This window comes from Heterodontus francisci, chromosome 13 (genome assembly GCF_036365525.1).
Source record: "Heterodontus francisci isolate sHetFra1 chromosome 13, sHetFra1.hap1, whole genome shotgun sequence".
In the NCBI taxonomy this organism is placed as follows: domain Eukaryota; kingdom Metazoa; phylum Chordata; class Chondrichthyes; order Heterodontiformes; family Heterodontidae; genus Heterodontus; species Heterodontus francisci.
The window spans coordinates 76144851-76157539 of record NC_090383.1 but is presented as its reverse complement, the minus strand read 5'-3'; the positions used below and the strand labels follow the sequence as shown (position 1 = coordinate 76157539).

Sequence of the window (12689 nt, the reverse complement as noted above, 5' to 3'; positions counted from 1 at the left end):
GCATTCCAATTAAAGACAGTGAATAAATTTTGCGAGCACACATCCCGGAAAGCATTGGAGAACGGGGTGCATGTACTATCTGCAGTAAACCAATCCACTCACCTGTCGAGAGGAGGCCAATTGAAAGCATACCCTCACAAAACTGACTGACTACAGTCGGGAACAAAGCACCCACGTATAGTAGGTCCAGTACTTGAGGGTAATGCTACATAATGAAGTAGCACAACTACTCATGAATTATTTAATTCCAAGGTAAAGCCACCTATGTTGACAGCAGCATCAACCATGCAATAAACTTTTGAGGGCTGAGTTTCAGCAGGCATCTATGGGATAGGTTTTGAACTTTACATGTCAAAAAGCAGCAACACCCTTATCTTAAATTCAAGGCATTATTGTGGATTTCCACGGAGAACCTAAAGATCCATAACCATGTAGATGTATGGAGTAGGATTCGTCATGGCTATTTCAGGGTTCCTGTATTGAGCAATCCTATATATGAGAACTTCAACACTTTGGCTTTTGTATTTATTGTGGGCATCCTTACACAGTAGAAACATAATCAGATTAATACAGATGGTTTGTGCATATAAAGACTTGATCCAATGGATTAGTACAATCCCACTTATTTTCAAGGCACCAAGAATACAGTCTGCCTTAGATATCCAGTATTCCTTTCTTCCCTTTTCCACCAATTTAGTTGTCCTTCTTTCTTTTGAAAGAATCGACTTGCCAGGGTATGAGCTAGATACCCTCAAGTACTATTCCAAGTGGCCCTTCAATCATAAATCTAGATAGCAAAATCAAGGCATTCAGCTGCTAGGGCGTTAAATCTGAGTCCAACCTTAGCCTTCAACATATTTCCAGTACGGTTTGCTCAAAAAGAGATTAGGAGCAAGAACCCTCCTTAAATTTCCCTTGACCCTGACCAGCTCTTCATTGCTGAACAGAGATGTTCATGATCTGTATGGATCAATTATTCACAGAGTTAGCTAGCCAACCCATTGAGCAGGCTAACATGTTTCTTTTAAATAGCAGATGCCTGGTCTTATCTTGAAGATTCTCCAAACTTAGCTTAAAAGTCAGAAAATCAGCAAAGAAACTGCAAACAGTAAATAATGATTTCTCAAGCACCATGGAAACTCCTTTGGAGCTTCTCTGTTTAAGAGAATAGTCCCAGATTCCTCAAACTGTTAAGAAGTGGAAAGCCATTATGTATAAAATTCCTGATGGCATCACCAATCATATGTGGCATCATATGCAAATTTTCAGCTGGAAGGCTGTGCATTTTAAATGTGTTCTTTGCATTTAGAAGAATTGAGCCTGTACAGCTGTAAGTTGGCTAGCCTTCTAGAAAATAAGATAGTAAGGACAAACCCTTGTGTTGAGTCTGGAGTGGGTTCCACACTGCTATATTAAAAAAGCAATTTCAGAATACAAAACAGCAGCGTTGGTAGTCATGGGAAAGATATTGGGTCAGATCTTGCTGGAGTGGGGCATCTTGCTGCATGCTCTATTAGTTAGATTTGTTCATGCACTTTTAGGTTTTAAAATATTTTGTCCAAAAATTTGCTGGACTTGTGAGTTGATTACAGCACAGCGAGGACAACAGGACAATGTACCTCCATCACCAATGAGATTTAAGGATTGAGAGAGAAAAAAAACAGGCCTGAGGAGGGAATTGAATGACAGTGTCATTCAATTCAAATTCAAAATGTCAAATCAGGTACAGAAATGGAAAGAAATAGAAACATAGAAAGTTAAAGACACAGAAAGAGACCACTTGGCCCATCATGTTTGTGTCGGCCAAAAAATGATCCACGTATTCTAATCCCACCTTCCAGCATTTGGTCCGTAGCCCTGCAGTTTACAGCGCTTGAGGTATTAATATTAATATTGCATTAACAGAAAAAATAGACAAAAGGAAAAAAGATGGACTTTCTATAAGCTCCTAAAATAATTTACAACCTAAAGAAATGAGACTTCACATTTATAACTACTTTCTGGGCAAGAGAGCATGATTAGCAGTCATTAACAATTATGTCATAAAAGGCATTCTGGTGCTGATTATTACACTTAGTTTTGTTGCGAGTTTAATGGGCAATTCTTGCTACAGGTTACTGGTAGATTTGCATTTTAATAATGGTGTGAACTGTTCAGTTATTTGGTCCAATGACATTTGATATAGATCTTGAAACTTAAAAAGTAGATAAAAGGATAAAATAGGTATTCACAGCCCAATAATGATGTGGAAAATAAAAAGGAACCTGTGACTCTCGAGTACCCTGGATATAGAGCGGGCCGAGTGAGGATTACATGCCCCAAATGTCAAAAAATGAAACAAATTTCAAAAGGGACACATTGTTAGGATTAACTTTTCCACCTCTCCTCTGGAGGCAATTCATATTTGTATGTGCATCATGGTCAAGCAAGGAATGAAAAAAAAGGTGAAAACTGAAAACCAAAAGAACCTCACTCATTAGGCCTGCTTCACATCAAACAAATACTGCAAATCATTTTCCATAAAAGTGAAAGGAAGAAGTGATCAACCTACCTGTGCACTTGCAACTAAGTTTGCTTGTTGTCTTCTCAAGTCTGATTTTACGAAAACTGTAAAGAAAATAGAAATTATGAAACAATCTATTTCTTTATATGTACATGTTATCAGCAATGGAATCTATGAAAGTGAACACTTACAACCTTCTAAAAGATTGATTAGTTTATTTACATAGTCAATTAAACCATAATAAAATTTTATAACATTCGCTAGAGTAAATTTTATTCAGCATCTTTTTAAAGACTAAAAACATTAAGCTTTCAAAATGCATAACTTAAAATGAAGATTTTCAAATAGTTTCCATCATACAAATATCACAAATTCATTTCTAGTTATTAAAAGTAACATCAGAAGTATTACTGAAACATTTCATAGACATTTGCTAAAGAAAGTTGTTCTTAATGACAATTTCACTGTAATCAATTATATTTGCCATAACTTTGTGGTTGTTATACACTTGTGTCAATGTATCACAAAAACCAGCAACCAACAAATAATTTGCAGCTTCTCAACCTTTTAAAAAAAAATCACCTACAAGGAATGTATTTTAATTCAATTGAATAGCAGCAGCACACAAGAAAAAGTATTGACTTTACATTTTGGCAGAGTGCTTACCTCACACAGCTTCCAGACAAACACTGGCTGAAAATAGTAAGACTAACCAATTTAGAAATAAAAACATCAGCATATATTAGAAGTCACCATTAGAAGGGAGTGATTTCAAGACCATATAAAAAGAGGATATGAAGGTCGGACCAATGGTTTATCAAACTAAAATAATTGTGCAATAGCTGCCACAAAAATGTATGATTAAGAGGCATGAATGATTTAAATTGCTAGTTATTGTTGTATTATCTTCTGTAAACTACAGGCCCTCAAATGTAAATTTTTTAATTATACAAGACTAAAATATTTACATGTGATTATGTTTATGGCAGTTATGTGTTACCATCATGCAGGCTGGTCCCTTTTTAGCCCCCAATAACATCCAAGACTTGGGCTTGGAGCAACAGTTGCGCAGAATGTTAGGGCGTAGGAGGGAGAACTGCCTGTGGAGACTCCACATAATATCACCATTTGGTGTGTGTGTAGCACAAGTAAGCTTCCTGTTGTCAAACTTGACCACAAAAGACAGCTACATTATTAGTCATTTTGACAGCTGTTCATGAGATACAAAACATTGCAGACTGCTCATTGAGAAGGCATGAGTGACTGTTACACAAAATCTGATGTTAAATCTGACTTTTAAAAGCCATGAGCTTTATTTTGTAATATATGCCCTCAAAGTCCCAGAATAATGATTGCCTCAATCACTCCCAGCTATTCTCTCTCCTTCATTCAGTGTGATGCATAAAGGCTATATCCAAACGCAAATAAAGAAGCTAAATTACCATATTACATCTGCATATTTGACAGGTAGCGCGTGTAGGTTTAAGGTTATGTCAGTTCTGCAGTTCCTTCATTCTTTTAAAGTTTATGCTTTATGGATTAGTACTTGGAAATATGATGTTGTTGCTATTAGAGAGACTTGGTTGAGGGAAGGACAGGATTGGCAACTAAATGTTCCAGGATTTAGAAGCTTCAGGCGGCGGGATAGAGGGGGATGTAAAAGGGGTGGGGGAGTTGCATTACTGGTTAAGGAAAATATCACAGCTGTACTGCGGGAGGACACCTCGGAGGGGTCATGCAGCGAGGCAATATGGGTGGAGCTCAGGAATAGGAAGGGTGCAGTCACGATGTTGGGGGTTTACTACAGGCCTCCCAAAAGCTAGCGGGAGGTAGAGGAGCAGATATGTAGACAGATTTTGGAAAGATGTAAAGGTAACAGGGTTGTAATGGTGGGTGATTTTAACTTCCCCTATATTGACTGGGACTCACTTAGTGCTAGGGGCTTGGATCGGGCAGAATTTGTAAGGAGCATCCAGGAGGGATTCTTGAAACAATACATAGATAGTCCAACTAGGAATGGAGCCGTACTGGACCTCTTATTGGGGAATAAGCCCGGCCAGATGGTCGAAGTTTCAGTTGGGGAGCATTTCGGGAACAGTGACCATAATTCCATAAGTTTTAAGGTATTTGTGGATAAGGATAAGAGTAGTCCTCGGGTGAAGGTGCTAAATTGGGGGAAAGGCTAATTATAACAATATTAGGCAGGAACTGAAGAATTTAGATTGGGGGCGGCTGTTTGAGGGTAAATCAACATCTGACATGTGGGAGTCTTTCAAATGTCAGTTGATTAGAATCCAGGACCAGCATGTTCCTGTGAGGAAGAAGGATAAGTTTGGCAAGTTTCAGGAACCTTGGATAACGCGGGATATTGTGAGCCTCGTCAAAATGAAAAAGGAAGCATTCGTAAGGGCTGGAAGGCTAGGAGCAGATGAATCCCTTGAGGAATATAAAGACAGTAGGAAGGAACTTAAGCAAGGAGTCAGGAGGGCTAAAAGGGGTTATGAGAAGTCATTGGCAAACAGGATTAAGGAAAATCCCAAGGCTTTTTATACGTATATAAAGAGCAAGAGGGTAACCAGGGAAAGGGTTGGCCCACTCAAGGACAGAGAAGGGAATCCATGTTCGAGCCAGAGGAAATGGGCGAGGTACTAAATGAGTACTTTGCATCAGTATTCACCAAGGAGAAAGACTTGGTGGATGATGAGCCTAGGGAAGGGAGTGTAGATAGTCTCAGTCATCTCATTATCAAAAAGGAGGTGGTGTTGGGTGTCTTGCAAAGCATTAAGGTAGTTAAGTCCCCAGGGCCTGATGGGATCTACCCTAGAATACTGAGGGAGGCAAGGGAAGAAATTGCTGGGGCCTTGACAGAAATCTTTGCATCCTCATTGGCTACAGGTGAGGTCCCAGAGGACTGGAGAATAGCCAATGTTGTTCCTTTGTTTAAGAAAGGTAGCAAGGATAATCCAGGAAATTACAGGCCGGTGAGCCTGACGTCAGTGGTAGGGAAATTATTAGAGAGGATTCTTCGGGACAGGATTTACTCCCATTTGGAAACAAATGGACTTATTAGCGAGAGGCAGCATAGTTTTGTGAAGGGGAGGTCATGTCTCACTAATTTGATTGAGTTTTTTGAGGAAGTGACGAAGATGATTGATGAAGGAAGGGCAGTGGATGTTATCTATATGGACTTCAGTAAAGTCTTTGACAAGGTCCCTCATGGCAGACTGATACAAAAGGTGAAGTCACATGGGATCAAAGGTGAGCTGGCAAGATGGATACAGAACTGGCTCGGTCATAGAAGACAGAGGGTAGCAGTGTAAGGGTGCTTTTCAGAATGGAGGGATGTGACTAGTGGTGTTCCGCAGGAATCAGTGCTAGGATCTTTGCTGTTTGTAGTATGTATAAATGATTTGGAGGAAAATGTAGCTGGTCTGACTAGTAAGTTTGCGGACGACACAAAGATTGGCGGAGTTGCGGATAGTGATGAGGATTGTCAGAGGATACAGCAGGATATAGATCGGTTGGAGACTTGGGCGGAGAAATGGCAGATGGAGTTTAATCCGGACAAATGTCAGGTAATGCATTTTGGAAGGTCTAATGCAGGTGGGAAGTATACAGTAAATGGCAGAACCCTTAGGAGTACTGACAGGCAGAGAGATCTGGGCGTACAGGTCCACAGGTCACTGAAAGTGGCAACGCAGGTGGATAAGGTAGTCAAGAAGGCATACGGCATGCTTGCCTTCATCGGTCGGGGCATAGAGTATAAAAATAGGCAAGTCATGCTGCAGTTGTACAGAACCTTAGTTAGGCCACACTTAGAATATTGCGTGCAATTCTGGTCGCCACACTACCAGAAGGAACTGGAGGCTTTGGAGAGGGTAGAGAGGAGGTTTACCAGGATGTTGCCTGGTCTGGAGGGCATTAGCTATGAGGAGAGGTTGGAAAAACTCGGATTGTTTTCACTGGAACGACGGAGGTGGAGGGGCGACATGATAGAGGTTTACGAAGTTATAAGCAGCATGGACAGAGTGGATAGTCAGAAGCTTTTTCCCAGGGTGTAAGAGTCAGTTACTAGGGGACATAGGTTTAAGGTGAGAGGGGCAAAGTTTAGAGGGGATGTGCGAGGCAAGTTCTTTACACAGAGGGTGGTGAGTGCCTGGAACTTGCTGCCGGGGGAGGTGGTGGAAGCAGGTACCATCGAGACGTTTAAGAGGCATCTTGACAAAAACATGAATAGGTTGGGAATAGAGGGATACGGACCCCGGAAGTGCAGAAGGTTTTAGTTTAGGCAGGCATCAAGATCAGCGCAGGCTTGGAGGGCCGAATGGCCTGTTCCTGTGCTGTACTTTGATTTTGATTTAGAGATACAGCACTGAAACAGGCCCTTCGGCCCACCGAGTCTGCGCCGACCATTAACCACCCATTTATACTAATCCTACACTAATCCCATATTCCCCTACCACCTACCTATACTAGGGGCAATTTATAATGGCCAATTTACCTATCAACCTGCAAGTCTTTTGGCTGTGGGAGGAAACCGGAGCACCCGGAGGAAACCCACGCAGACACAGGGAGAACTTGCAAACTCCACACAGGCAGTACCCAGAATTGAACCCGGGTCGCTGGAGCTGTGAGGCTGCGGTTCCAACCACTGCACCGCCTGTTCTTTGTTCTAAACTAAATGAGTTTATCAAAGGATTACTTGTGCATGCAGTAAATGCTACCCATTGGGTTTTTATGGTTTTGTTAGAAGCTTCTGAGACTTTTACATAACATATGTCGTTTCCCGAACTTGCCCTCAGTAACTAATGAAGAACTCAAAAGATTTGAGTGTGCACATTTAGCATGGAAAGGGTTTTGTTTTTTAAAAAAACACTTCACTTATTAAGCCATACACCTACAGATTCATTCATTAACCTGTAACAACAACAGTTGCATACCATGTCTAGTGGTTGGAGGAAAAAAAGTGTCACTTTTCCACATCAGAGGGTGGACAGACTAGAGTATGAACCTTCTGCTGGAGAAACAAAAAATAAACTGACACTATCTTGTTTTGATGTGTACAGAATAGTGTTTCTAGTGTTTCTTTGTGCTTGTAGGTAAAGTTAAGTTAGAAACTCATTTTTGGCAGCCTCAGCCAGCATCAAGTACTCCTGACAAGGTCAAGTATTGGTCAGATGCAGAGTAAAACTCCCTTTAATCTGCCCCAACATAGTGTCTTAACTGCAACCTCGCAACATTAGTGTGATATTTTCCATAGCAGCTATTGTTGTAGCCTCAAGTCAGGTTGCTGACTAGCGCTAAACCACAGGCGGCCTTGAGCTGTGGAATTGTGTGCATTACGAAATATATTCAGCCTCATTTCAACACATGCCCCAGAGGTGAGAGGACAGGGTTCCAATCCACAGCACCATCAAATTCCCATCAGAACCGTTTCTGGTTACACAATGGTTTCTGTTACTTGCAGCAGCATAACGCCACCTTACCCTGTACACGATTTTCCATGGACAGTCACAATCCTGGTTCGTTCATGTAGACTGGTTATATTCCTTTCCTAAAACCTAAACAGACTAGCTTCACAATTGACTTGTTAATACAAACATGCCAGCAAACCAAACCAAACAAGAGCTGAGCGTGCCCCACAATGTTGTAGAACACAGGAGTTCACAAGATGTCAAAATGCAAGAATGAATGCTTAATAGTTTATGAACATCTCAATGACTCTGAAAAGGAGTTAAGTCCTTGAAAGGTGCTCCACCTATCTTTATAATTTACTTTGTTTTGTCTCCCCTTCAATGAGCTTTCCATTCACATTTATCCATTTCAGTGAACTTCTGCTCTTACCACTGTCTTTTTTCTTACCGCGACTTGCATAGCCACCATGTTTTGCCATATGCCTTTATTTCAAGTGACAGAAGAGTGATCAATGTTTTAATATTCACGCACTGTATAAAGAGACGAGATACTGGAAGTCTGTTAGAAAGCTACAATACATTCAAGCTGCTCTGTTGGCATCAGTGTACTTAGTTGAGAATTTGTGCACATCAGTCTTGGGACTATCCATCAGTAGCTGCCTCCCATAGGAGAGCAGATCATCATTACGGAACCTCACCCAATTGCATAGGGCCCCTTGCTCCCATATCTTGTCTAAATCTCAAGAATGACTAGAAGGAATTTTGAACCACCCAGAGCTGCATCTGGATGACCAGAAGAGCGTGTTGGGTTTCGGGCTGTTTATATTGCTACTAGGTGATCAGTATTTTCCCAGTTTTGGCAAAAATTCTTCAGTAATTTATTCCACCAGGATTTAAAAGGAATAATGGAGTGAAGCTTTCTAAACATATTCTCAATTTCATTCTTCAGCCATGTACTTCAAGAAAAAGATCCAACAATATTCCTCTATATACTAATAAAACTGCCCTTTCACTGACATAGGAGTTCTAGCTATTGTTTGATCCCCATGTCTCAAAATTCTATTATGCACTACCAATAACTTGGATACAGCTTTCTAATTAACTGATTCACCTAGATGATATGGTCTTTGCATGAATGTTGTGATAACCTACTGTAATTTACTATATGTATTTACAGTACTCAACATACAATCAAAACTTAGTACCTGTAGTTTGTTGAACTGGCTATATACTTCCTGTGCTGGAGAGAGGAGCAGCCGGTAAAAGGAGCTCTGCGATTTATTAGGAAAAAAACTGGGTAAATTAGTTAAGAATATACAACACTTTGGGTGGAGAGTGTGCACAATGTTTACAGTTACAGTCAGTTGAAAATTTTTATCAACAAACTCTGAAGGCATTTAGATGTAAGTTTTGAGTTTGCAAAGTTCAGGATTTGCTGCAGCCTTTTCTCCAGTGTGACTAAGAGCCTAATGAGTGCAGCAAGGATTTTCAAAATAAAGTTGCTGACAAATACTGGAACTCAAGAAATCTGAATATAGCACCTCCAGGGATACCAGAGAATCAAAATTGGATGAGACAGTAGATCCTTAAGGCATACCTATTACTTAAAAAGGATTAAGGGGACAAAAGATAAATATAAGTAAGAAACATATTAGGTGTAGGGATTGTGTTACGAAAAAAATACTTTTGTAAGAATTAATGTTTGAATGACAGCTGAATTAGATCTGCAAGTAAAATGATGGAAGAACCACACTCAAGGCCACACAATTACAGCCTCAAAAGGGCCTGCAGACAACATCTAGCAGGTAGAAACTACCAAATTCCTCAGGTGAAAGTGACAAAGACAATGCACATCGCATTGCAGAATTGATGGTAGTATTTCAGAACAAAATGGTACAAGTGACATAATGGTCCATCAGCTAATTCTTGACATTCCAGTAGAGAACTCAGTATTACGGGTTAAGTATAAAAGCAAGTTCTGTAGCGATATTAAGTGCGGCGTATAAAATTTTCCAGAATCAATGGTAAAGGCCATAGAAAGATGAGTTGATGTGCCAATAAAAAGAGAGTGGGGTTGAACCAGAAGTCTTGTAGAACACAGGGACAAATAAATATAAATATAGTTAGAATGTATTAGAAACAGGAGGGAACGATGAGGGTGTCAAGTGGTGCTATTCCGGGTATAGAGCAAACCAGCAGGATATCTAAATTCAAAGATTATCTGTTAAAGTAATGTGTTCTGAAGGGAACTGACTTTGAAAATAATTGGAGCTATTGAGCAGAAGGCTCAACATGGATGAGCCATGCATAACTAGACAGATAGAGAAAACAAGTGCTTTTAGACGAACAAATGAATAAATGGAAGTAGGTTACATATGAAACTAATAAAAATACTGATCTATATATCACAGCTGTAAACACAGGCTAGGCGAGAGATGAAGCTACAGCAATAAAATGTTTCAGCATGATAAAACTAGGCAGAAGACTGGTGCTACTGAGTGATGTTAAAACAGCTATCAAAGAATGAATGCAACAAATACACTGACAAAAATCAATATGGCAAATCCAAAATGGTTGGAAAATAGGAAGAGCAAAAGAATTGGGAAGTATTTGTCAGCTGAAAGTGATCAAGGATGTCCAGATGCTTAAGTAAATAAAATTGTAAACATAGGACAGCCAGGTACCCTGGACAAACCAGGGTTAACTGAAAGGAAGGAGTAAACAATTTCATAGTGCCAGTAAATCACTGTTTAACATGAGAAGCAGAACTACAGTAGATGTATAATAATAGATGGTGCATTCAACAATCCATCAGAAATAACAATCTAGAAAGGGGTGAAATACTTGTTTTATAGTGGCCACTGAATAGGTAGACTTGATATTCTAATTAAGCTTTGGCAACAACAACTGATGCATAAATAGCAAACTTGAACTAAAGAGTTCTATAATGGAGTAGAGAGGAAAGTTAGAAAAAAATGAAAACTTGTGAAAAGTTTATCCCTAGGAGAAAAATTGGAACCCTGAGATTGCAGTAATGAACAAGAGCACCAAAACAACATAAAAGCAAATAAAATGTCATTTTAAAGGGTAGGAAAAAACAAAATGAATAGAAACCAAGCTTCCAAGAGAATGGAAATGAAGACTGGAGACAGCGGTAAGAAAAATTCAAAGTAACCTCGGAGAGTCGCAAGAAGTAGGAGATAGATTCTTTTTAAGTACAAGTTGGGTAGATAGGTCAAGAAATGACAGTTAGTTATTTAGTTAATAGTTCATTCACATCAGTCACAAATTCCAGGTCCAGTTAAATTGCTTCAAAAAATCTCAAGTAAATGTGAACATGAGAAAGAGGCATTATAAAGATAATGAAGGTATTAAATGATGCACCCTAGAATCAAAGATTAAGTCTCAAGGTTGCTAATTAACATATCGACCCCTCCAAGAGCTCCACATGGTTGCTGGATGGGTATTGGAGCACAATGAACATTTTAATGGGGCAGTAAGAAGTAATCGATATGGTTTCAGAAGCAATAGGTTATTCCCCATAAATGATGAAATTAGTTCAGACTGCAATTAAAATTAACAGGAATTTCCAGTGAAGTTTATTTGGATCTTCAGAAGAAATCTGATAAAAGTTCCACATAAGCCTACAAGTTCATGGAAATTAACACAAATTGGCTGAAGACTAGGAAGTGGGTAATGATGATCAATGAGGAAAGAAAAGATTAATTCAAAAGGCAGTAACTGACAGAAGTTCTGCATGTGTCTGTTTTGATTCCCCTGCTATGCTATTTATGAATGATCTGGAAGCAAGATACTTCAAATGATTTTAAATTTTGTTAAATACCAAGGCAAGTAAGCAGATGGGTAGTGCACAGGAGACTAAAAGTATTCCAAGTAATCTACGTGAGGTGAGTTTAAAGTAAATGTAGAAATAAAAGCAGATAAAGGTGGTAAACGAGTAAATAATTGTCTTGTGTACAAAAGGGATGTACATTATGAATGATGGACAGGAATTTGGACAAAGACAGACTTTTCACTAAAAAGATCCAGTTAAGGCAAAGCTGTTACTCTAGTTCGTCAAACTATGAGAAAGCAATTCAAATAACTAAATTGAAATAGGTTATTTTAACACAGCGTAACTTACTGATGAGATCTCATTGAGAACAATGTAAATTTAATGATTTTGAGCATAAAGGACACTGATGCACTGCAGGATGTTCACAGAGCAAAGATAATTGGGAGATTTGGGGCCCTAAGTTGCAAAAAGAACTGTAAGTATCCCTCAACTTTGACTGATCACAAAAGTAAAAGGAAATTAATAACCCTTGAAGCTGACTAAAAGATTGAAAGAAAGCAAGCATCTTTCTCTCCCTTCTCCATTATGTAGATTCCCAGAAAAAGCAGTTAAGGCAAATACTTTTTTTTTAAAAAAGAGTGGGATAAATACTTAAAAGAACCATTATGAAGGTTCTAAGCACAACAAAGACACAAGTGGAACCAGTCAGCACTGAGTAGCACACACTATGATTGGACTAATCCAGAGGTTTTGCTTCATTACCCTTCAGGTGGCGGGGGGGGGGGAAAGAGAGAATGGGGGTGATGGAAAGAGAAAAGGAGCAAGAACAGAAGCTGATGTGGGTAAAATTTCAGAACTTTATCTTCTTGAAGTTTATCAGTCGTCGGCTGCCCTCTTCTTAAGATTGATAGGGCTGAGTGGAGTCCTAAATAGGAAAAAATGTTCAAGATCTGTGGAGGGAATGGCCTTGATGGGC

At 39.4% G+C, this 12689-nt stretch overlaps 1 protein-coding gene across 7 annotated transcripts in view; it reads right to left on the bottom strand.

Moving 5' to 3' along the window:
* The window catches only part of flvcr1 (FLVCR choline and heme transporter 1), a 62070-nt gene that overhangs the window by 12152 nt on the left and 37229 nt on the right, over nucleotides 1–12689 (bottom strand). For 5 of the 7 annotated variants that reach the window (XR_010976216.1, XR_010976217.1, XM_068045003.1 and 2 more), the window contains exon 9: nucleotides 2552–2607. Coding sequence is in view for 5 of the 7 variants with exons in the window: in XM_068045003.1 (XP_067901104.1) it covers nucleotides 2552–2607 (56 nt within the window). In the remaining 2 variants the exon portion in view is untranslated. Of the gene's footprint in view, nucleotides 1–2551; nucleotides 2608–7503; nucleotides 7521–9122; nucleotides 9189–12689 lie in introns of those variants that run through there. The other 2 variants (XM_068045006.1, XM_068045007.1) reach the window with 2 other exon arrangements.